The sequence below is a fragment of the Aedes aegypti genome, chromosome 3, assembly GCF_002204515.2.
Source record: "Aedes aegypti strain LVP_AGWG chromosome 3, AaegL5.0 Primary Assembly, whole genome shotgun sequence".
Taxonomy (NCBI): Eukaryota; Metazoa; Arthropoda; class Insecta; order Diptera; family Culicidae; genus Aedes; species Aedes aegypti.
This window is the reverse complement of record NC_035109.1, coordinates 108566422-108592969: the sequence shown is the minus strand read 5'-3', so window position 1 is coordinate 108592969 and position 26548 is coordinate 108566422. Positions and strand designations below refer to the sequence as shown.

At 39.3% G+C, this 26548-nt stretch overlaps 1 protein-coding gene across 1 annotated transcript in view; it reads left to right on the top strand.

Annotated features, from left to right (window-relative positions):
- Window positions 1-222: 222 nt before the first annotated feature.
- Window positions 223-26548, top strand: part of LOC110678106 — a 40189-nt gene continuing 13863 nt past the window's right edge. Inside the window, exon 1 of the mRNA XM_021850706.1 lies at window positions 223-336. Coding sequence (XP_021706398.1) covers window positions 223-336 — 114 coding nt within the window. The remainder of the gene's footprint in view (window positions 337-26548) is intronic.

Sequence of the window (26548 nt, the reverse complement as noted above, 5' to 3'; positions counted from 1 at the left end):
ATTAAAATGTAAGTGAAGGCATGATTTATGGCCGGTATCGAGTTCAATGGCACCGTACCGACCTGCGACGCGTTTCGTTTAGCGCTCCAAGTGTCATTCGAATCACCGCCGGATAGTTGGCTACAAAGTGAAAGAGAAAGATACGACCCGGTGCGTGGGTGGCTCTGATGGTGCAAGTAATCTCGAGTCGCGATCAGTAGCCTATTTTCGAGTAGCAAAACGATGCGCTTGGACAACAACCGAGGTGATGCTCTTTACACGAGAGCGATTTGCTACCGCTTGTACTCGACGCTGAACTACAAGACGGGTCTCGATGTTACGGCTCCGCGGAAACTGGTTTGGTGCGGGTGCTTCGGAAAGGGGGTGCTCTTGATTTAATCTGATTAAATTCTAATCCGTAAATGGACGGCATGAGAGACGAGCCGAAAAATGCGTCGCCAAGTGGAATCTATCATTTTTTTTTTCGAGAAGTCGCCAAGTCCATTTGCCTTAAGATGAATTTCAGACAGACTTTTTGTTTTGTTTTGACGATCCTTTGCGTTCTGTGGCAGTGAAAGGTAATTTATACGGTCTGGGCAGACAAGGTGATTCCGGATGCTAAATGGTGCGAAACATTTCAATCAACCTCCCCAGCAAACGCGATCTTGAATCGGAGTTGATGGCGCAACCATGAGCGTGTAACCCTGTTTCAATACATTATTTGGGGGCACACTCGAGCTGTCAGACTCAAGTGATTTACCGCGCTCTTGGAGCTTTAAGAGTGTGCTTGCGAAGCAGGAATTTGAGCGGTTGAGGGTCTATAATGAAATACAACGTTTAATTTGCGCCTATTAAGGCACTATAAATAAATCATTCTAGTAAAAGGTTGATTGGACGAATTAGAAAGTGCCGAAACCATAACTCAAATATGAGGTAGTGCTGAAATGTGACTCTGAGCTCCTTTAGCATTTTAAGGTGAAGATAAATCGAAGCCAAAGTTCAAATTTTCAAGAGCACGGATCTGGAGAACCAAACATCCGTTTAAGCTGAAAACTTAATCGATTGGTCACTATCTGGTGGTTACCAATCGATTAGGTTTTCAGCTCAAACGAGTGTTTGGTTCTCCAGATCCGTGCTCTTGAAAATTTGAGGTTTGGCTTCGATTCATCTTCACCTTAAGCATTTGGCAACACTGCCCATAACTGCATAACAGTCACGTTCGACATTTTTGACAAATTGAAGTTAATACCATGGAGAGTCATCAAATGATAAATATTTTCGATCAACTTACTGAAATCTGTGAGTTTGTTCTAGAAAATTTGAAAAAAAAATTTTTTTGTCACATTGGTAATTGTACAGTGTTGTTCAGACTCATTTCCCCGAAAATAACATTTTCCGAACTACGAAGCCACGAACTACTACAACCATGCTCTATCCTCCTAAGATAGAAAAGCAGATGGTTAAGCTTGAGTACTGCACACAAAATCGATCAATTTTGATCACAGAGAGCCACAATTCAAGTTTCGGTGAAATGAAATGAGTGAGTGAGTGAGTGCGAATCATTTCACCGAAACTTGAATTGCGGCCCACCGAGATCGAAACTGTCGGATCCCATGTGCAACACTCAAGCCCAACCACCTCCCTCTCCATCTCAGGAATACAACGCACAGTTATAACAGTTCATGGCTTCACAATCCGAATTTCGGGGAAATGAGTCTGGTCAACACTGGTAACCGCATAACAGTAACACTGAGATTATAAATGAGCCTCGTAATGTAACAGCAATGAAATTTCTATCAGAATTATTTTCCAACTATTCACCTAGTATGCGATATGAGTTGTACAAAATATCAGCCTTAAATAAGCACTTAAAAGTTGAGTTCCTGGCAATTCTTAGAAATTTTAGTTTCCTCCCATACAGCCATAAAATGCACAATGGAACACCTCAATGACTGCTTTTGTCGAATGTTACAAATATGCAGTTATCGGCAGAACAGTTTTACTACAGAATCTCAATTTGACAATATACCGTTCTGATTCGAATTCCGGACAGCTTCAAATTCCGGACACTCAACTTTGTATGGGAAAGGTTTCAATTGAAATGTTTCAAAATTTGCCGTTCGAAAGTTCCCAATTTGAAGACTCGTTTTAATATGATTTTTCCATAGCAATTCATGAAAATTTACAATGCTTAACTAGTTTTGACGTTTTTCCAATAGCTGGTAGTGTTTATTTAACGATTTAACTTTTTCAACTTTGTTTTTCACGAGCTGTCCGGAATTTGAATCAAAACGTCCGAAATATGGAGCAAAAGTGAGGTGGTGTCCGGAGTAAGATTCGCGAAGAGGGCACACATTTCTATTTATTTAAATTTATTGAAGTTGTGGAATTCAAATCTTCACCTACCATTCGAAAGGTAAGTGTCCTGATAGCATGATGACGCTGAGGAATCATAAACATTGATTTAATTTATATGCTTTTAGGTGACTCACATTTCAAAGTGCCCTTAAATGTCCGTAATATGAATCAAAACGGTACATCCCTTCCTTCTTTCCTTCCTTCTTCCTTCCTTTTCCTTCCTTCCTTCCGTCCTTCCTGCCTTCCTTCCTTCCTTCCTTCCTTCCTTCCTTCCTTCCTTCCTTCCTTCCTTCCTTCCTTCCTTCCTTCCTTCCTTCCTTCCTTCCTTCCTTCATTTCTTTCTATGTGGACCCTGGTATTCCAGTGTCCCGGATACCAGTGTGAATTTTCGTGGTCCAATGTAAAACCTGGTATTACAGAGTGAATTCTGTATAGACCCTGGGATTCCAGTGTGGATACTGATATTTGGATATGTCTGCAGGATTTCAGTATGACCCATAGGAAATTAGTATGAATCCTGGGATTTCAGTATGTATTTTGGGATTTCAGTGTGGGTGCTGAGATTCCAAAGAGGCTCCTGAAGTTCCAATGTGGAAAATCTTAGGATCCAAACTATAATAGCAGGATCCATACTCTCACACCAAGAGAGTATGGATTCTGGTGTTACAGTTTGGATCCTAAGAGTATCGCGTTGATCGTGGAATTCCAGTGTGGCTCCTGATATTCTAGTGTGGATCATGTGATCCCAGTATGGAACCTGGGAATTCAATGTGTAAGTATGCTGGGATTCCAGTGAGGAACCTGAAATGGCAGTGTGAAACCTAGGATTCCAGTGTATAACCTGGGATTCCAGTTAAGATTCGGGAGTTCCAGTGTGAATCCTTAGCAGCCAATGTGGATTCTAGGATTCCAATTTAGATGTTCTTGCTTGGATTCTGGAGTTTCACTATTGATCCTGGGATTTCAGTGTGAATGCTGGGAATCAATTTTGTATCCTTGAAGTACAGTGTGGATCAAGGGACACCAGTGTAAATCCTGGAGTTCCAATGAAGATCATGAGATTCCAGTGTGGATCGTGGGATTCCAGTGTCGATTTTGGTGTTTTAGTGTCAATCTTGAATTTCCAGTGTGTATTTTGGGATTCCAATGTGGATCCTGGGACCCAGTGTCATTTCTGGGACTCAAATATGGATCTTTGGAATCCAGTATAAAAACTGGGATTTCAGTATGGATCCTATGAATCTAGTAAGGATTTGTAAATGTCGGTGAGATGTTTCAGAATGGGTACTGTAATCCGGGGGCAAATAGATCACTATTTTAAAACTTTTGGCTGTGATGTCCTTCGGTATTCAACTATTGTCAAATAAATTTTTTTAGCGCCGTCTTGTGGCAAAATTTCGAAACTTTTGGCTCAAATAATGTTAGCCCTTGTGATACTGAACAACTTTGCCGAAGACGCCATCTTTCTAAGTGGTCAGGCTACTGAGCTATGCGCAAAACAAAAATTCTTTGCTCACTAGCGCCGCCTAGTGGCAAAATTTTGAAACTTTCAGCTCAAATTATGTTAGCCCTTGTGATACTGAGCAACTTTGTCGAATACGCCAACTTTCTAAGTGGTCAGACTACTGAGCTATCCACGAAATAAAAATTCCTTGCTCACTAGCGCCGCCTAGTGGCAAAACTTCGAAACTTTCGGCTCAAATAATGTTAGCCCTTGTGATACAGAGCAACTTTGCCGAAGACGCCATCTTTCTAAGTGGTCAGACTACAGAGCTATCCACGAAATAAAAATTCCTTGCTCACTAGCGCCACCTAGTGGCAAAATTTCGAAACTTTTGACTCAAATAATGTTAGCCCTTGTGATATTGAGCAACTTTGCCCAAGACGCCATCTTTCTAAGTGGTCAGGCTACTGAGCTATGCGCAAAACAAAAATTCTTTGCTCACTAGCGCCACCTAGTGGCAAAATTTGAAAACTTTCGGCTCAAATAATGTTAGCCCTTGTGATACAGAGAAACTTTGCCGAAGACGCCAACTTTCTAAGTGGTCAGGCAACTGAGCTATGCGCAAAACAAAAATTCTTTGCTCACTAGCGCCGCCTAGTGGCAAAATTTCGAAGCTTTCGGCTCAAATAATGTTAGCCCTTGTGATACAGAGCAACTTTGCCGAAGACGCCATCTTTCTAAGTGGTCAGACTACAGAGCTATCCACGAAATAAAAATTCCTTGCTCACTAGCGCCGCCTTGTGGCAAAATTTCGAAACTTTTGGCTCAAATAATGTTAGCCCTTGTGATACAGAGCAACTTTGCCGAAGACGCCATCTTTCTAAGTGGTCAGGCTACTGAGCTATGCGCAAAACAAAAATTCTTTGCTCACTAGCGCCGCCTAGTGGCAAAATTTGAAAACTTTCGGCTCAAATAATGTTAGCCCTTGTGATACAGAGAAACTTTGCCGAAGACGCCAACTTTCTAAGTGGTCAGGCAACTGAGCTATGCGCAAAACAAAAATTCTTTGCTCACTAGCGCCGCCTAGTGGCAAAATTTCGAAGCTTTCGGCTCAAATAATGTTAGCCCTTGTGATACTGAACAACTTTGCCGAAGACGCCATCTTTCTAAGTGGTCAGGCTACTGAGCTATGCGCAAAACAAAAATTCTTTGCTCACTAGCGCCACCTAGTGGCAAAATTTGAAAACTTTCGGCTCAAATAATGTTAGCCCTTGTGATACAGAGAAACTTTGCCGAAGACGCCAACTTTCTAAGTGGTCAGGCAACTGAGCTATGCGCAAAACAAAAATTCTTTGCTCACTAGCGCCGCCTAGTGGCAAAATTTCGAAGCTTTCGGCTCAAATAATGTTAGCCCTTGTGATACAGAGCAACTTTGCCGAAGACGCCATCTTTCTAAGTGGTCAGACTACAGAGCTATCCACGAAATAAAAATTCCTTGCTCACTAGCGCCGCCTTGTGGCAAAATTTCGAAACTTTTGGCTCAAATAATGTTAGCCCTTGTGATACTGAACAACTTTGCCGAAGACGCCATCTTTCTAAGTGGTCAGGCTACTGAGCTATGCGCAAAACAAAAATTCTTTGCTCACTAGCGCCGCCTAGTGGCAAAATTTTGAAACTTTCAGCTCAAATTATGTTAGCCCTTGTGATACTGAGCAACTTTGTCGAATACGCCAACTTTCTAAGTGGTCAGACTACTGAGCTATCCACGAAATAAAAATTCCTTGCTCACTAGCGCCGCCTAGTGGCAAAACTTCGAAACTTTCGGCTCAAATAATGTTAGCCCTTGTGATACAGAGCAACTTTGCCGAAGACGCCATCTTTCTAAGTGGTCAGACTACAGAGCTATCCACGAAATAATAATTCCTTGCTCACTAGCGCCGCCTTGTGGCAAAATTTCGAAACTTTTGGCTCAAATAATGTTAGCCCTTGTGATACTGAACAACTTTGCCGAAGACGCCATCTTTCTAAGTGGTCAGGCTACTGAGCTATGCGCAAAACAAAAATTCTTTGCTCACTAGGCGCCACATCAAAAATATGAAAGCTCCTGGCGATGATGGAATTTTCTACATCCTCATCAAGAAATCTCTAGAAAGTAGCTTATCATTTTTAGTTGATATACCTATTTAACAAATGTTTTCAATTAGCATATTTTCCTGTCAAATGGAAAAATGCTAAGGTTGTTCCAATTTAAAAACCACAAAAATCCTGCTTCTAGCTATCGTCCAATCAGTTTGCTTTCCTCCATCAGTAAACTTTTTGAACAGGTCATTTTGAACAGCATGATGGTCCACATCAACGAAAATTCAACTTTTGCCAATGAACAGTTCGGATTCCGCCATGGACATTCGACCACTCATCAACTTTTACGTGTAACAAATTTGATCTATTCCAATAATTCTGAAGGCTATTCTACTAGTTTTGCTCTTTTAGACAAAGAAAAAGCAATCGACAGTGCTTTGCTTGATGGCTTTATTGTAGAATTAAAACTATCGAGATTAGGTGTGTAAGAGAGTTAAAAATCAATTAGCACAGGCCTTTGAAATGTAACTAGCCTGCAAAAACAGTTTTCCAGGTACATAGAAAATTTATGAATTCCATTTATAAAAAAAAATCAAAATTAGCCAACTTGCTTCGTAATCATGTGTCAGTAATCCGAACCGTGCCCGACTCGAATGCGGCATAAACAAACAAAACCTAATTTACTGCAGATTATTTTCGTCTCATGAATCAAAAATTGCTCGATCCGGACAAAACCATATCTCCATTGTTTTTCGCACTGCGTCTCGAAATGCGATCGTCGTTCTTACCTAGCAGCGTCTCTACAGTACCTACAGATGAGAGTGAGACTAGGTCGCATAACCACTGCATAAATCATCTACCCAATTGGATCCTGGCAGCAGTGGCCTCGAAGCGCGCGTGGTCTTCGCTCTATCCACCACATAGCTCAGTGGTCTAGATTTAGGTAAAATCATGGATAAAATCCGCCATTTTTGGAAATGATTGAGCACCACTGTTGTAGATGAATGTTTGAATTTGTTGTTCAACCTAAAACTATGTTTGGAAGATGGATTTTTTACGCACTGGACCTCTGTGAGACGTAGTCCACATAGATCAACGGCCTCGCTTCTTTCGGAAGACGACCGTGAGCTCTGGTACAGCGGAGATTCCGTGAGCGACGACGAAACCCGAACCGGCAATTTCATGGTGTAGCAAAAAACGACGCCGGGTAGAATATAATATCAAATTCCAAACATCCCCACCAGTTGCCACCCTTCCCGATGCTCTCTAGATTCGGTGCGGAATGGATAGAGTTTGAATTTAGCAATCAAGGATAAAAAAAGTCCTCCGCTCTCTTGCTCTTTACACCGACGACAGTTCCTCTCCAGTAAGCTTCAACCCACCCGCCGCCGGCCGCAACGCAATGTCGTCGTTCTGAATATTAAATTCCTGGAGTTTGAGAAAGGGGTTCATCTTCTGTGTAGTCTGGCTGCGTGTCCTCTCCCAGGATGGCGGCGGCGATAAGATGAGGCAGCATCCGAGAAACAAGCGAGAAAAAAATTAATTGTCTTCAAAATGCACTCCACCGCAAGGTTAAAGCCGAGGCGAAGTCTTGGTGCAGCAGCAGACCCGAAAGTAGCAGTGAGCAGCTATATCTGTTGTCTATCCACGGACGGGGTTTCTTTTCATCTAGAGGAGCTACGACCACAGTGACAGCAAGCAGCATTGCACACCGCAAGCTCAGTTCTAGTGTGCAACGTTTGTACACTACCTGTCATATGTACCAACCTCTCCTCTATCTGGGTGTTGCTAAACTTTTCCATGTGATTCAATATTCTGAGTGATGCAATAGTTTCTCAAGTTAGTCCGTACTTTTGACTGGTAGTGTACCTGCTGCCTAAGAAGGGAAACAAGCCAAGTTCCGCGAGCGACGTGTTGTGCCGTGCTGGAACAAAAGAACCCCGAAAACTGCTGGAAACTGAGTCTCGGTCGTTTGTCGCTTTCTGGAGCTGGAAGGAGCATTGCAGCGTGCTCGTCGAAAGCGCTTTGAGTTGCAGTGGCGCGTATTTTTTGTGGGGACCGGCGTCGCATTGTTCCCTGAATGCACCGAAAACACACACGTCTCCGGTTTGTATGTCACATGGCAAAATCGTTCCAAGTTGTGTGGCTGCTGGGGAGGTTTGACATCGGTCCCGTTTCTCCAAGACTTACCCCCACCACCAGAGTGCACATACTCCTAGTGACCCTGTTGTTAGAGGGTTTGTGTGTGTGTGTGTGTGGAAGCAAGAGTGTGTGTTGATTTTTCGGTTCAAAGTTCCATGTTTTTTTTTTTCAACTAGGGCCCTTCTGTTGTGAACGATAAGACGAAGTGAAGTTCCGTTCTGGTGGGAGCTTGATAGAGTTGGGGATGTTTGGAGGATGGAACCATTTGTACAAACATGTAAAATTTTCATGCATCCGTAAACTTTTGTGACTCACTGAATTTTATAGCGCTCTAAAAAATTGAAAGGAATTTGTTGAATGTGCGAAAAAAAAATCAATCGCTTACGCATTACCGTAATCCGGGGCAAATTGATCACTATTTAACAAGTTTTTGCTATGTTCTCCTTTGAAATTAAAATTTTGTAAAATAATGTTTGACAATATTATTACTTCATTGATCCTTAAAAGTTTAAAATGTTTTATGAACGAATATTTAATATTTTATAAAATTAGTTTCAATATCAAAAATTGAAATGACACACTGGGCAGAATTGATGACATTCAGGCATTGCAGATTTCGCTCTCATTTGAGTAAGAAGCACGATCAAAGCAAGCAAAGAAAAACATCCCATCTGTTGTGGTCCACAATTTACACATATTAAGATCTTTCGTTCATCAGTATAAATAAATGCTTTTCTGGACTTAACCCTTAAATGGCGTTGACGACTTTTTGCACTTTTTTGCTAATATCTTTTGACTCAATTCATCAATCATCAAAATTTTACCAGTATTTGATAGGGGATTAGTTGCACCTTCAAATGTATTCATAAAGATTTGGATACCTGGGGCCAAACCGGATACATGGCCAGAAATGTAGTGTACACCTTCTATTCCACCAGTGATTCTCATTGAAATTTCAATTCACTCCCGTGCAAAAGTTTGGATTCACCCCCTGAAAAACAAACAAAATTGTTTTGTCCATATCTCTGTGATTACACGTCAAATTAAAACCTTCTCTGGCGCATTTGAAAGGCAATGAGTTATTCTTACTTCGTAGGTGGTTTTCCAAATACATTTTTTTAATTTTGTATACAAAATTTTTACTTAAAGTTGTGACATTTTTCAAAAACACATCGCAAAAACATGGCTGATTTCATCAGAATTGGATTGACCAAAATTTTTTAATCAATTTGTCATTAGAATCGTAATCTTATATTCTTTAAAGAGCACTCATGATATTTTTGCGGAAAAATCTGAAAACTATTCAAAATCAATGAAACAGTAATTCAAGTCATCGTGCAAAAGTTTGGGTTCACCCTGCAGTATGGTGTATCGTGCAAACGTTCGGGTACACCTGAACTTACTTAAATCATGAAAATTCTGTGAAATCTCGAACTAATCATGTACGTTTGCTTTGAAAACTTCATGGCAAAAATTTTTTAACAAGTTTTTGTACGAAAAAATGGTAAAAATTGATTTTTTGGCTGTTTTAACTTAAGTGTCATACAGCGCCATTCAAGTCGGTGATAAAGAGTAAATGTCTTCAGAAGAAATGTCAAAAATGTGTTTTGCTAGGATGCTCCAGTCAAAAGATAAAACTCATCTAGATCAGTTTTAACTTATCTAGATCAAATCCGAAGGAGTCAAAATGTAGTACATATTATTCCAAAATACTTTGTCGAAGACACCAAATCTCTAAGATGCATATTCAGAGAACTAGAGGTTTTGGCCGTCGAAAACAGCGATCTGCCCCAGTGTGTGTCACAACTAAGGTTTAGTAATGCAGTTCCACTTCTTTATTTCAATGGGGCACAGTTTTATTTATGAAATTATACTGGTAAAGTTTTTGTGCGAACCCTTAAACGATTTTAATAAGAATCATGAAAGGTTTCTAATGAGCTACTTGAAGAAAGCTGATGAGAATGATAAATGGATTCTGATAAGAATCCCAGAAGGCTTTTGGTGAAATCACTGGAAGATTTCTGATGAAATCTTTGGAAGGTCTCTAATAAAACACCCTTAGAAGGCTTCTGAAAATGGACATTTTCTGGTGACAATACTGGAAGGTTTCTGATGAAAATCCTGGAAATATTATAATGAGCATCCTGGACGAATCTTCTTGAGAATACCGGAATTTTAGATAAGCTCTCTGCAATGTTTCTGATGAGAATCCTAGAAAGTTTGGGAAAAATCGTGAAAACAAATTAATGTGAATACTTGAAGAATTATAATGAAAATCTAGGAATAATTCTCATAAAAAATCCAAAAAGATACCTGGTAAGAATCCAGAAGGGTTCTCATTAGAAAATTGGAAATATTTGAATACAAGGGTGTCAACTCATTTACATGAATGAAATTCCCTGAGATTTCCAGGTTTTTCCAGGTTAAAAATAACAACAATTCCAGTTTGTAGAAATTCTCCAAAATACATGTATACATAAATCATTGGCGAATATTTCATTTTGATTCACTTGATGGCTGCTTGGGCACGTCAGGAGTTAATCATCAATATTAACCTCCTTTTCCCGAGCAGCCTAGATAGCCGCGTAGTGTCGGTAGCGGTTGTTTCAACTGGCTAAGAATTAACACTACGGATTGCCTGTTCCGGTGGTAAAAGTCCACCTCACAGGTGACCCCTAATTTATGGTGTGATGCGTACCGTGCCTAAGAATGAATGGTTAAGGGGGTCTAAATAAAACCTAACCGCAAACGGAGCCTGTGGGGTACCAGGGCGCCCTCCACAGTATTGAGTCCTTCCTGTGCTACCCGGAGCAATGGTGCAGGTGACCTTGTGTTTCTCCGAGATAATCGGCTGCCCTTCTTCAGTCTCAATCCTGAGGCTTAATAAGGGTTGGATTATGAATATGTTGACATTTAATTTAAATTATCACCTATATGGATTCGCATTATGCGTTTTACACAGTGTATTCTGTGCTCTTTCGCCTTTGGCGACTTTAAATAGATACCGATCTGGTTTTTTCGTTGCTGGTCTTTTTCGTGCTGAGATTGCAAAAAGCTTAATCCTGCCTAGTTTGGGTAGTGGCTACGGTTAGGTTAGCTCAGATCAATCTTCAGCATAAAAGAACAGCAACGATCAATCTTTGCAGACTCATGCAAAATAGTGCAGCCCAAGTGGCGCTAGTTTAAGAACCCTACTTTCGTAGAGGGAACTTCTATTTAGGTAACCTTGTGGACTCAGTTTTTGCTACTTTTAGCAAGCTTGAAATGGAAAACTCGCGCTCCATGCCCCGCGCATGCGTGCTCGTTAATAAAGCAATCGTTGCTACACTCATTTCTGAGTTAACTACCAGAGATGTATGTGCTGTCACAATCGATGTTTCTGTTGGTGACCTCAACAGGAACTACGTCTATTGTTCGGTATATTTACCACATGATGAACCATCCCCAACGGATGACTTCAAACGAGTTGTCGTACACTGCGTAACAAAAGGCCTTCCGCTGATTGTGGGCAGTGATGCCAATGCTCATCACATCATCTGGGGCAGCTCGGATATCAATTTGAGAGGCTCCAGTCTGATGGAATACTTAAGTAGTACAGACCTTGGATTACTTAACATAGGTAATCGCCCAACCTTCATGGTTTCTAATAGAGAAGAAGTGTTAGACATAACGCTCTGCTCGAATAGAATCAGTCACGAGTTGACGAATTGGCATGTATCAGATGAGGAATCATTATCTGATCATCGCTACATCTTCTTTGAACATTCAAATGTAACTGCGCAGACTTTGCGTTTTAGGAATCCCCGGTCAACAAACTGGGAACTCTACATTGAATTGGTTGCGACCAAATTTCATGGATATTCTCCGTCCATTGAAAATCCAAGTGATCTGGATGATGCCGTTGATACTACAACATCCTACATTATGGAAGCTTTTGAAGAAGCATGTCCTCTGCGGTCTGTAAAGACTACAAGAGGGACCCCATGGTGGAATTCCGATCTGACTAGACTCAGGAAACAATGTAGAAGGAGTTGGAACAGACGCCGTTCAGCTGGATCAGAGTCGTTCAAGTCAGCTCGCAAGGCTTACAAGAAGGCTCTTCGTTCTGCTGAACGGATCGTCTGGAAAAACTTTTGTACAAATGTTTCCAGTTTGAGTGAAGTCAGTCGGTTGAACAAAATTCTTGCAAAATCTAAGGATTTCTAAGTGAACGAAATTTGCTTACCTAATGGTGACTTTACTTCTTCCGATGAAGAAGTTTTAGAATGTTTATTCAATACACACTTCCCTGGATGTGTGGACATAGCATCTACGGATGAACCAAATGTCTTTTCATGTAGTTACGCGGCCAGAGACGCGGCTCGCAGTATCGTAACTACTGAATCGATTCAATGGGCACTTAATAGTTTTGCTCCTTTCAAATCTCCAGGAGCGGATGGGATTTATCCTGTTCTGCTCCAAAAGGGATTTGAGTCTATCAAACATGTTTTGAAAAAGCTACTTGTAAGCAGTTTTGCTACCGGGTACATTCCCAAATCCTGGCGTGATATTACTGTACAGTTTATCCCAAAAGGAGGACGTGCGTCGTATGAGGAAGCGAAGAGTTATAGACCAATCAGTCTGACCTTTTTTCTTCTGAAATGTCTGGAACGCATTATCGATCATCACATCCGTGATGTTTATTTGGCAAACATGCCTCTTCATGTGAATCAACATGCTTACCAATCTGGAAAGTTCACTGTGACTCTCTTACACAAAGTTGTATACGATATCGAGAAAGCATTCGCTCAGAAGCAATCCTGCTTGGGTGTTTTCTTAGATATTGAGGGTGCCTTTGATAACGTGTCTTTCGATGCCATATTGGAAGCCGCACGAAACCATGGGCTACCTACAATGATTACCAATTGGATTCATCAAATGCTCAAAAACCGACATCTCTTCTCGACATTGCGTCAAGCAGCGATTCGAAAATTGAGTGTTTGCGGATGCCCCCAAGGGGGAGTCTTGTCACCACTTTTGTGGAATCTCGTAGCAGATACGCTATTGAGGCAACTCAATAATTGCGGTTTTCCAACTTATGGATTTGCCGACGACTATCTAGCTCTGATAGTTGGTATGTGCATAAGCACCCTATTCGACCTGATGCAAAGTGCTCTTCAGGTAGTCGAGAGTTGGTGTCGCCAATATGGCCTTTCGGTTAACCCGAATAAAACATCTATTGTTCTTTTTACGGAAAGACGAAACCGCGATGGAATTCGACCTTTACGTCTTTTTGGCACTGAGATTAATGTGACTGATCAAGTAAAGTATGTCGGAGTTATTCTAGATTCCAAACTTTTATGGACAGCTCACATTGATTTCAGAGTCAAAAAAGCTTGTATGGCCTTCGGTCAATGCCGGCGAACCTTTGGTAAAACTTGGGGCCTCAAACCCAAATATATCAAATGGATTTACACAACAGTTGTTCGACCAATATTGGCATATGGATGTCTTGTGTGGTGGCAAAAGGGCGAAGTGAGAACAATCCAATCAAAATTGGGCCATCTCCAAAGGATGTGCTTGATGGCGATGTCTGGTGCGTTCTCTACAACTCCCACAGCAGCGCTCGAGGCCCTTTTCGACGTTGCGCCACTACACATATATCTTAAACAAGAAGCACTTTCTTGCTCTTACCGTTTATGGGTACTGGATCTACTGGAGAAAAATCCAGTGAATCGTAGATCTACACACACTTCGTTGTTTCCACTTTTGGTAAATTGGGACAAAATTGTCCTTGCTCCAAGTGATCTCACAATTGCTTGTAACTTTCCTTACAGGACATTTACCACACAATTCCCTTCACGGGAAGAGTGGACGTCTGGCTATTTGGAAAGAAGTATATCAAACAATATAGTATGTTACACTGATGGCTCCCTTCTTGAAGGTAGAGCTGGTGCAGAAGTATATTCTCGTGAGCTAAGGCTGAATCAGTTTTACTCACTTGGTAGAAACTGCACCGTTTTTCAGGCGGAAATATTTGCTCTTATGTGTGGAGTGCAATCAGCACTTCAACAGTGCGTAATGGGTAAAGTCATATACTTCTGTTCAGATAGTCAGGCTGCTATAAAAGCTCTCGCTTCGGCCAACTCAAGGTCGAAGCTTGTTATTGCATGAACTCAAATTGAGGAACTGAATTCAGTCAACTCTGTAAACCTTGTATGGGTACCTGGCCATTCTTCCATCGCTGGAAATGAATTGGCTGATGAGCTAGCTCGCGATGGAGCATCGCATGACTTCATTGGCCCTGAGCCGGCTATTCCAATTTCGAAGTGCTGGGTGAAGCTTCAGATAAACTCTTGGGCGGCAACTCAGCACAAGCAATGTTGGAATAGTTTGGAGTCATGTCGTCAAACAAAATTGTACATTACTGAGCCATCGCCAAAGGTGGCGAAGTATTTAACAAATCTGTCAAAGCAGAATTGCAGTCTCTTGGTCAGAGCGTTGACAGGCCACTGCCGACTCAACTATCACATGGCAAATATTCAGCGTGCTGACTCATTTGTGTGTGATAGTTGTGACTCCGATTATGGAACTTCGTATCACCTGATATGTAACTGTCCAGTTTTTGCGCAAATGCGATTCCAATTACTTGGTAAACACTTATTAAGTGAAACTGAATACAGAAGCCTGAATCTTCAGGACATCCTGTTATTCTTAACCCGCTGTGGTAATGAGCTATAGGCTCTCTTTACGCTCATGCGTTTTGCAGTGCCCTTTTTAGGGCGCTGTTCGAACCCATTGTGGTATGAAGCTACATGCTCTCATTTCGCTTATGCGATCTTCCCTCTTCAAGGGACCCCACTCCTATTTCCTCCCATCTTTCCCTTCCCTTTCCTCTCCCATCGGGTAGATGATGAAATAGGCTCAAATATGGCGATGGCACAAATCTCCCAACTGGTGGGGAACGTGCCTTTGGAGCCGGCCTTCTGATACCTGATACATGACTAAAGTTTATTTTTACAAAAAGTGCTTCAAAGCACTTGAACAAATAAAAAACGATAAAATTCGAAGTATTTTAAATTTTAATAAACAAAAATTTTATTATCAGTTTGTTCGTGTAGGTAAACAATATCAGGAAAAAATAAAACTTTTGTTTAATTTTTTGCGGGGATCAAAAAAATAACCAAGTTTTATTTTTTCCTGATGTTGTTTCTTATCAAATGGTCAAATCGACTTGAATCATCATAATCAGATATGAAGAAAAAAATCTATTCGAACTTAAGGAAAAACCTTTTCCTTGAAATAAGATTCTGAATTATGGACATCAGCGAAACATCCACAAAATTTGTTTAAAGGGCGTTTTGTATTTTTTTTTTAGATTTTGTCCTGCGGAAATCGGGTCTGGTAGCGTTTAATCGTCTTAAAAATAGATTTTTAAATACCTCTTGCCTGAGAAAAAACGAACATGAACCAAAAAGAAACCCAACATGAACCACGTCATAAGATTTTGGTTCCTCGTTGGAGCGGACTTTCCTCTAAAAATTATTTTTTTGGAGTCCCATGTCATTACGAACAGTACTACTGCTAGTTTTAATGTGGATTTCTTTCACATCTTACTCCAACGTTTTCTGCAGGAATTTGATTTGTTATTTTCAAGAACTATCTACGAAATTCTTCCAAGAATTTAGTTTTGGAAACCTACAAAAATTCAATCTGGAGTTTTTCTGGGAATAATCATAGAATCTACTTCGGAGATTCCATCAGGAATACCTCCAAAGACTGTTGAAGAAAATTTCAAAGGAAGTCTCATGTTCTCATGAAGTATATTCATTAATTTTCCCATTGATTTCCCTAGGACTTTCTTCAACATTCCCGTTCAGAGCATCTCTAAAATTCTAAATTCTTCCAGAAGTTCCTGTTATTTATTATTATTTCTCAAAGAAATCTCAAACAAATGTTCTAGTCATTCTTCCAGAATTTTCTCAAGGTAAATGTCAAGGATTTGATTTAGATTTTTTTGGAGTGAATTTTGAGAAAAATCCGCGTGGAATTTTTTTAAAGAAAATTTTTGTGTGATTTCCAATTATGCCTCGATGAATTATAACGAGGATCTCTGAAAAAACTCCTGTATTCTTGTTGAAATTCTTCTTAGGATTTTCTTTATAAAATGCTAATATAACTGAAAAAACCTCGAATCTCTGTGTAATGTTCTACAAGACTGTTTGAAGAAATTAGGAGAGATATCCTCGAGAAATTTAAGTATGAATAATTAGAAAAATACTTGTAAGAATGACTGTAGTAATAATTGACGTGGAACTTTGCATGAAGTTTTGAAGAATCCATGGAGTTTAAAAATATTATTTGAAATATTATCAGACAAATATTTAAACCACAGCAATGATATTTTGATGAAATTCTAAAGGAATTCTGAGAGAAATTTCGGGAGGAACTTAATGAGGAATTCCAGGTAATTTTTTTGAGGAATTTTTGGAAAAGTTCATAAAAGATTTCATCGATTAATGCCTGAAGCCATTTTGAGCAATTTCTGATTTTTTTATGGAAAACATATGAAAAATTAAAAAAAATCGGCGTGATCGAAACTATGGAATAAACCTTTGTGGAAGATAGGATATGTGGTAAATCTCATAGAAGTAATAACTAAAAAAATCGGTGAATTAGTCAGTGGAGAAACATTTGAATTAAATCCTGCACGAAATGAAAAATCCATGTAAATTTCAGCGTAAAATCATGCACATGCGGGGAATGCCAGATTTGTCGAAAATTTACATGACACATCGTTTAAAATTACATCAACGTCATGTAAATTTATGCGAATTGTCGCGTAATCGGTTAGAGCCCATGCTAGAGATTACACGATGTATAGCGGAAACTTACATTGTTATTGTAATTTTACACGATATGGCGTGTAAATTTGCGAAAAATCAGGCATTCCCTTCATGTGCATGATTTTACGCTGAAATTTACATGGATTTTTCTTTCTGTGTGGGATGATAATCACGGTCATTTTTTTGTCAGAATAATTTATGTGAAAATAACTGGACAAATTACTTGACAACATTTATGAAAGAATTCATTTAAGTATCCCTTGAAAAATTACTTGAAAGGTTCATAGAGGTGTTCCAGAAAGAATCACTAGAAAACCTGAATCATTCCTCGAAATTTCCTCCAGAACTTATGGAATAGTCGAAAAACATATTTGTAAACAAATTTAGAATGTTTTGAATCAAGTTTCATATGCATATGAACGACGCCTAACTGTAAATGGGAGCTGTACTTGTCTGTACCAACTTTCTAAACTTAAGTTAGGATTAGAGTTAGTTAAGGAGTTCAGACAATGATGCAATTATCTTATCTATCTAATTATCTTATGTCTTATGTTGGATAAATAAAAATCGTTATACAATTTAAGGATCGAACAATTCTAGAAGCTTCTTAACCACGGCGCAGCCAACAATTTTTAGGATTGAAAAGATTTTCTACCACAAAAAGGACATATTCTACCTTGTACTGCTGATTCAAAATAATTTCCCTGATTATTCTCTGAGAATTCCAGGATTTTCCAGGTTGAATAAAATTCCCTGATAATTCCAGGTTTTCCAGGTTTTTCCAGGTAGTAGACACCCTGTGTAAGGATTCTGTTGAGAATATTTCACCTGGAAAGATTCAGTTGCGAATATTCGTTCTGGAAGGATTGTGAACAAAATTTGGAAAGGTTTCGATGAGAATCATGAGAAGATTTATCCTGGAAGAATTCTGATGAGAATCCTGAAGCAATTCTGTTAAGATTCCATGAACGATTCTGATGGGAATTTGGCATCGATGCTGATGAAATCCTGAAAGGATTCTTATGAGAATGATGAGAGGATTCCGATGAGAACTTTGAAAGATTATTATGAGAGTTCTGGAAAGATATTTGATTTCTACGGGAAATCTAACAAGCATCTCGAGAGATCTCTGAGAGGATCCTGAGAGTATTCTAAGGAGACTACTGAAAAAAAATGATGGGAATTCTGAGAGAATCCTGAACAGTATCCTGAGAGAATATTGATGAGAATCCTGCAAGGAATCTGATATGTATTATGCGATGATTTTTATGAATTCTGATAAGAATCATGAACAGATTCTGATGGTATCCTGCGAAGAGTCTTATATAAATCCTGCGAGGAACCAATGAGAATTTTGAAAGGTCATTGTTGATAATTCTACGAGGATTGTAAGAGATATCTGAGAGGATTCACCAGATATTTTCTAGGATTCTCAACCTTCCTTCTGGGATTCTCAAAGTAATTTAAATTTCAAAACTTTCTTACTAATCCTGAGTTTTAGCACAATGATCGAATAAATCCAAAAAAAAACTCAAATTTAGCTTCCGACTTATTCTATAAATTTAATCCTTAGACGTCGGTAATAGAGATGAACTGATGATAAGTAGACGACAGTAAAGCAGTTGCATTCAAATATGTGAGCAAAACTGTGAAAATTAAAATCCCTTTATGTGTAGTGAGCTGATTTATACAAAAAAAAACAACATCAAGCCGAGTAAGGTCGTAGATGTCGCTACAAAAAATTTGTCAATATTATTTGGACACCAGCTCTTTGAAGCTTTTAGATTGATAATAGTAGTTTACGGAACAAGTTGTAGAATGATGATTTTTACAGCACGAGTTGTAAATTTATCCTACGAGGCTTGCCGAGTAAACAAACAAACTACTATTCTGCAATTTCGTAAAAGACCAGAAATTATATCGGAATGCATTCACCACTATTTTACAACTTCTGAAAAATTGTTGAGTAATAATTCATTACGCTACTCACAACAGTTGCGTTATGAGAAAGCGTTGCATAATGAATATTACAGCACTGGTTTCAATTGCGTAATGACTATTCCCGCACTGCATAGTTCATAGCAAGAAAGTAGGCCGTATCATGACAGATTGGCGTGATGAAAAACAGCCTATTATTTACGAAGCGAAATTGCTAAAAATAATAAGACCATGTTATTGTTTGATTAGGTAGAAAAAAAAATTAAAAGTTTGTTCATCATGAAGATTTTTCCTTAAACACGCTTATAATTTTTCAATCTGGCGTTCTAATTATTTTATTTTGGCAACATTTTTTGACGTGTAGGACATTAGGGCAGTTCAAAATTCAAACAAGTTCAAACAGAAACTTCCACTTCCCATATCTATCTTACCATCCCAACGATAAAAATAGTGTGCTGTGAAATTTTCAGCTTTCTTAGTGGTGATTTAAAGGTGCTTATTTCTATCAGCTGTTATAGTATGAATTTTATGTCGATAACTTTATTTGAAAAAACAAAAAACTTTCAATCAGAGGGTGTTGTTTCAGCGGGATAGGGGATTTTCGTTTTTGGATCCCAGGATAAACCCCAATTTTCTTAAAACTAGCATAAAACGGTCGAATTTTTACTGAAGATTAAAATTAAGATGCAACAAACGATTGTGCTACTTTTCCCCGAATGTCGTTTCCCCGAATGTCGGTTCCCCGAACGCCAGTTCCCCGAATGACCCTTTTCCCCGAATGCCATTTCCCCGAATGACCCAGTTCCCCGAAAAGTGGTACTGTTCGAATAGGAGCTCTAATAGTTTTTAGTAGCAAGATGGTGAACTAGAAAGAACGATAGGCAATCGAAAGAAGGAGGTATTTGGTCTTTCTCGACTATACACATGTTGCCAAAAATGCTGAGGACGGAAAACTCCTAAGAACCGCCAATCAAATAAAGAAGGGTGCATATCAGATGACCAGTACGTTCACTTACCTGAAATGTAAAAAGTTATGACAATTATGATTGCCAAAAACTGTTCGGGGAAGTGGGTTATTCGGGGAAACGGGATATTCGGGGAACTGGCGTTCGGGGAAACGACATTCGGGGAACCGACATTCGGGGAAAAGTAGCACAACCGCAACAAACAATATATAAGCCCGAATAAATGTTAAGGCTTTGAAAAATATGTTCAATTCTGTCCATTTGCATGTTTAAACTTGACCTGTATTTCAACGTCTGCAAAAAACAGACAATTTTCTTATACAGGAGAAGGATAGTTTTCTTTGTACTTTTTTTCGCTTCAGCAAAGGCTTCTAAAGGTTACTATGCTCATATTTCTACCCTACATTGAGAGAAAAATGGTAACTAAATGATTCACTGGGATCAGGAGTTTTTATTGACAGAAATATCTGGAACTCGGCCGTAAGATGTTTTGCAAAATATGGGCAAAGTGGTTTCAACAATAAAAAAAATCCTGCCAAGATTAATCAAAATTGCCAAAAAAAGGATCCCCCGGTATTTTATATAAGCATTTTTGTACTATATTTTTTACAAGATATTCTTCTATCACGCATCAAATTGTTTTTTTTCCAAATCCATGATCTCATTTTCTTGAAGAATATAAAAACTACTGTATGAAAATACAGGAAAAATTCCATGAGCCGATGTTCCTCAACTTGATATAAACTCATGTAGCCATACTATCAAAGTTTCTGCCTCACAGCTATGGTCCAGCAAACAAATTTCTGAAGTATGTTTGATCTATTACTTGAGCTAGTTGCTTCAATATTGACTCTGGCATGACCACTACTTTTATACAAACAATATCCAAAAGTTCGTGATACATATGAGAGATTGCAAAGATCCCTTCAAGCTTATAAAAAGTTATCCAACCAAATATCTTCCAATTCATCAACTAACAATTAGCAACTGTTGACGTGTCCATGTCAAGTTTAAAATCTGCTCTCAACAGCCAAAGATTGCATGACAATTATCAAATAGTTGTGTGGTTCCAAATCACTGTCATATGCTAAAAAACGGAAAGAAAACAGAACTAGCAATATCATTTAAAACTGTTAAATTAAACAATGTTTGGGCAAGACCCTATACTTTCAATCCTTCAATTAGTTTAGAGGAATGAATCACTCGCTATTGAAATACTGAGCAACAATAATCTAAACAATAATACAAACTTTCAATCGTATTTGGCTTTTTTGGCGGATTTTTTGACTTTTCGACTTCAAGTTGTAAGAATTTTATTCATTATTTTAAAAAAAATCAACCGATCCAACTTCATCTTGTTTTATAACTCAGCTTGAACAGGCATTGAAATGGTAAATTCGTTTCCCGTTTTTTTATCTTTGTATTTCATTCAAAATCTATGAGATCTATGTGATTAAAAACGTCATCTTGGCAACATAACACGAACAATTATATTACTAAATACGATTACTCTTTTCGCATTAAAGGAACATTTGAGGGGCTTAGAAGAAAGAGGTGTAAGTAACAAAAATCTAGTTTTGAGAAAATCGACTTTAAAGTTTTTCCAGCAAAATTCCATTCAAGCCGAAGAGGTGGGGTTTACGCGTGGTTCTTCTAAAGGGTATCAATAAGGATGACATAAATCAAATTCTGACGCCATTTTGGATTCCAGGATGGCGACTTCCTGTTTTTGAAAATCGCTATAAACTCTTGCAATATGGGTATTTTTGGAACGAGACAAATGAGTAGATAGATAAAATCGATATCTGACGCCATTTTGAATCTAAGATGGCGACGTCCGGTTTATGAAAATCAGTTGCCCATATTATATGATTTTCAAGTGATTTTCTCATATCAAAATTCGCCTTCTTGGATTTCAAAATGGCATCAGACATCGATTTTCAGCATCTACTTATCGATCCCGTCTCGTAAATACTCATTTTGCATCAATTTCAAGTGATTTCCACTAACCGGAAATCGCCATCCTGGATTACAAAATGGCGTCAAACATCGATTTCACAAACCAGAAATCGCCATCTTGGAATCCGAAATAGCTCCAGACTTCGATTTCCGGCATCTACTTATCGATCACGCACGAAAAAAATCCAAAGTGCTTGTATTTTGAATGATTTTCACAAATCGGAAGACACCATCTTGTTTTCCAAAATGGCGTCAGACATCGATGTCCATCATCTTTTCATCGGTTCCGTTCCAGAAATACGCATACTACATTTGTTCTTGTGGGTCGTTCAGGCAGGAGCGTAAGTTGGAATTTTTGGAGCGTAAAAAGAACGAACGTTATGTGGATTTTCGAACGTAAAAAGAGTAAGTTGGAATTTGGAGCGTAAAAGGAGGGAACGTAAAAAGAGGGAGCGTAAAAAATACCGTAAAAAGAAGTTTGGCTGTACTATCGAAACAAGCATTGTAAAGTTATGTAAATAATTTATAACTTTTACCCCTCATGAGAAAGGCTGTGCCCCCCCTAAAGTCTGATGGCTATTTACGCCTATGATGATGAACTGAACTGCCCATAACTGCATAACAGTCACATTCGACATTTTTGGCAAATTGGAGTTAACACCATGGAGAGTCATCAAATGATAAATATTCTCGATCAACTTACTAAAATCTGTGAGATTGTTCTAGAAAATTCGAAAAAAATACCAAGTTTTGTCACATTGGCAATTGTAACCGCATAACAGTCACATTGAGATTATACATGAGCCTCATAATGTAGTAGCAACGAAATTTTTATCAGAATTATTTTCTGACTATTCACCCAATATGCGATATGAGTAGTACAAAATTTCAGCCTCAAATAAGTTTTTTTGAATTCTTAATGATTTTTTGAAATTTTAGTTTCCTTCCATACTGCAGTAAAATGCAAACTTGGTATCCCATTTACTCAATGACTACTTTTGTCGAATATTACAAATATGCAGTTATGAGCAGTCAGAATAGGGCTATCATTTGGAATGGAAAAATCTGGTGGCCTTTTGAGGCTTCCACTGAAAATTGATTACGGCCCAAAAGCAATATAGTCATGGAAGCTTGTTAAAGTTAAGTCGCATGCGCCACTGAGACATTTTTTATTGAATATTTAACCCGACTTACTTTTGACGTAGAAGTACGTCTTTCTTCTCTATACAGGAGTGAAATTGGAATTTCAAAACCGAGAGCGTTACGCTGGCATGAAATATTTTAAACGTTTATAACTTTTCGCTGGCTTAACGAAATTTCTTGATTAGCACCTCAATCGAGAGATAAGACATCAAAGCTTCATGTCGTTTACTTACTGAATCCCACATACCTGTCCAAATAGTTTAATAACTGTTTTAAAATAGAACGTTGATTTCAAGCAAATCTATAAATAGGGGTGGCTAGAGAAAATTTGACGTCATTTGCTTTTCACTCTCCGATTGGCTCGCATCTCAGCAGGCGACAGATCGGCTTGCTCTGACCGGGCGTGCTTCTCAGGCACAGACATCGATAGCGAAGGACCTCCCCGTTTGTCTTGCTTCGCTCAAATCAAACTGTCGAGCGAGCGAGAGAAGATGCCGTCCGAAGCTAAAGCCATCACCGCTGCCGTCGCCTAGAAGAAGAAGAGGAAGCAGTCCACAGGTAAATTTGCGGTCGAACTGTGAACACGGTCGGGCGAGTCATTCTCGCTTTATGGTTCACCGCTTGTTTGCGTTCACCCAGCCATCGTCATCGCCGCCGCAAATTGCATCGGCCGAGGAGCTGTTGACCCGCGCTTCAAAATTTCGACTCGTGATGAAATCATCATTGGTGGTCAAGAAGCAATCCCGTTAGGGGAAAATACCAGAAGCCCCCTGAGTTTTGCTGGTCCGAGCAGTGCTATTTATCCGTAACAACATCGAAGCTTACAAAGCCATCGGTTCTTTTCAGAGCCATCAAATTTGTGGAAAAGAGTTAAAAGAGAAATATTTCCGACTTTATTTATAACTTCTAATATTCCTAAATCAATTTCTCACGGCTTCATACAAAATTTCATTTGTCATGAATAATTTATGACTCAACCATTTGAGATTGTACTCGCGGACGCTGCTGCAGTGCCGTCGGGGTGAGTGCTCAACGATTATAAAATAGAGTGGCTTTTCCAACAGCGCCTTTCATGTTCCATATTTTATGGGAACACTTTGATTAGGAAAATTATCCCATGTAACAAAATTGCGACATGTTTAGAATGCTTTTGAAAAGACATTCTCATTGAACAATTGTAATAATTTTGGCACCCATGAATCAGAAATTTACCATCATAATAAAGAAAACTATTGATTATCAATAGCTCGTATTGAATATTTAGGGAATGCCAATCATTCCAACAATTCATGTTCGACCAATTTCTCACGTATTAGTATTCTCCACAATTTTCAAGTAATTCCAAGCCCAACACATTATTGGCACATACCCATTTCCCAGACTGGTCGATCAGAAAGCGAAGAGCACAAAAGGGAGGAAAAACATCTGATATTCCAAGGTTATAAAACATGCTGCCTTCGTTGGATTCAGTTTCATTCCATTTCCGCTTTCGAGCTGGTAAGAGCTCCTCCGAACTTGCTCACTATTGAGCTACGTTTCCAGATTTCAACTAAATCCCTGTGATCCGCTACCCTGTTGCTGTTGTGCACCCATGAAATATTTAGCTGGTTTTTCGAATAAACTGAGAACTTATTCACATCTTCTTCTTCTTCTTCTTCTTCTTCTTCTCTTTCTTCTTGGCATTAACGTCCTCACTGGGACAGAGCCTGCTTCTCAGCTTAGTGTTCTTATGATACTTCCACAGTATTAACTGAGAGCTTTCTTTGCCAAAGTTTCCATTTTTGGAATCGTATATCGTGTGGCAGGTGCGATTATACTCTATGCCCAGGGAATTCAAGAAAATTTCCATTACGAAACGATCCTGGACCGACCGGGAATCGAATCCAGACATCTTCAGCATGGCTTTGCTTTGTAGCCGCGGACTCTAACCAATTTGCAACCATTTGCAACTTTTTTCGATTTTCCATACAAAATGACCAACTTTGGTAAGTTAGATCTCTGTTATTTATGGAAATATTGTCGAATGAAACATTCACAGAATATCAGATGTAACTTGAGTTTTAACATATATTTTTGAATAATTTTTCCAATTATAAGTTTTTAAGTAATAACGGTTTGACTAAACTGTAATTTTCGACGAAAAATTCAAAACTTTTTATCCTAAATTCTGATAGCCTTACACAGAGTTGTATTGATCCTTTGCTCGCGTCGCTTGCTCCTGCGGGGGCGGGTGATGTGAGCAGGATCAATCGTGTCGCGCGTCGCTCGCGTGGCATGATTTATTAGTGTCGCGGATCGCGAAGCAGGTTAGTTGTGTTTGATCCTTTGCTCGCGTCGCAGGATCAATCGTGTCGCGCGTCGCTCGCGTGGCATGATTTATTAGTGGCGCGGTTCGCGAAGCAAATTAGTTGTGTTTGATCCTTTGCTCGCGTCGCTTGCTCTCGCGGGAGCGGGTGATGCGAGCAGGATCAATCGTGTCGCGCGTCGCTCGCGTGGCATGATTTATTAGTGGCGCGGTTCGCGAAGCAGGTTGGTAGTGTTCGATCCTTAGCTCGCGTCAAATAATTTATCATGGTCTAATCGCTTATCAAAGTGAATCCTGTGACCCAACGATCCTCCCCATTAACAAACATCCCTCCCAGTAACCTTTGTGGAGATGCAGAGGTAAACACGGTCTCCATATAGCAAAGGTTACACACTAACATTCCTTCCTCCAATCCCACCTGACTGCAAGGACGTGGCCGGCGCCGTTATTGACCCTGTATAAATAGAGGCACTGAATTATGCACACTGAAGAAGATTATGGCCAATCCCAGCCGAACTTCTAGTTGATTCTTTGTGCATTTTCACTGACTTCGGTCAATCACGGAATAGCAACCATTGATATGTGTAGTCAGTCTAAGCTAAGCTAAGCTAAGCTAAATTCTGATAGCCTTACACAAAAACTGTCTTCAGCAAACTTATTCATCTCGTCAAAATTTACAACTTTGCTGTTTAGTTATGTCAATCATAAAAAATCGTCAAAAAATTCACTTTAGTCAAACCGTTACTGCTTTTCAACGTGTGATTGGAAAAATCACTCAAAAATATATGTTAAAATTTAAGTTATTTCTGATATTCTGTGAAAATTTCATTCAAATCGATTCATAAATAACTGAGATATGGTTTATCAAAGTTGGTTATTTTGCATGAAAAATCAAAAGAGTTGCAGTTTTTTTTTTTCTCAGCGAAGAATCATCAACGAAAATAGCGCGAAAGCAATAACCAATCGCGTGCGAGTAGCGAACGGAGTGACGAAACAACTAAGCGAGAACTCCACCACTCGCCATCGGTGAAAGAAGCTCGAGCAAATAAAACCACTGGTTGTTCTGCTCCCAGCTCATTCACAAATCGAACGGCATAACGAACGGATCAAGCAGCGGAGCAGCAAAGAAGAGCGCGTGAAAGCCACAGCAGTGTGCGAGTAACGAACGGAACCAGAGAGCAACGAACGAAAGCAACAACTGAAAATCATTCAGTGGACAGATTAGTAGTCAGCGCCAACCGGCGACCTGTTGGAAAGTAACGCCAGCGAAATATACACCATCTGCCTCTCCTTACCATTCATATTCTTGTACTTATGAATTCATTGAAATGGTTTGGTTTGGCGATGGAGCAAAGAGTTATTTAGGATGATTTTACTTAACAAAGAGTTGTTGATAAATATTCCAATCAAT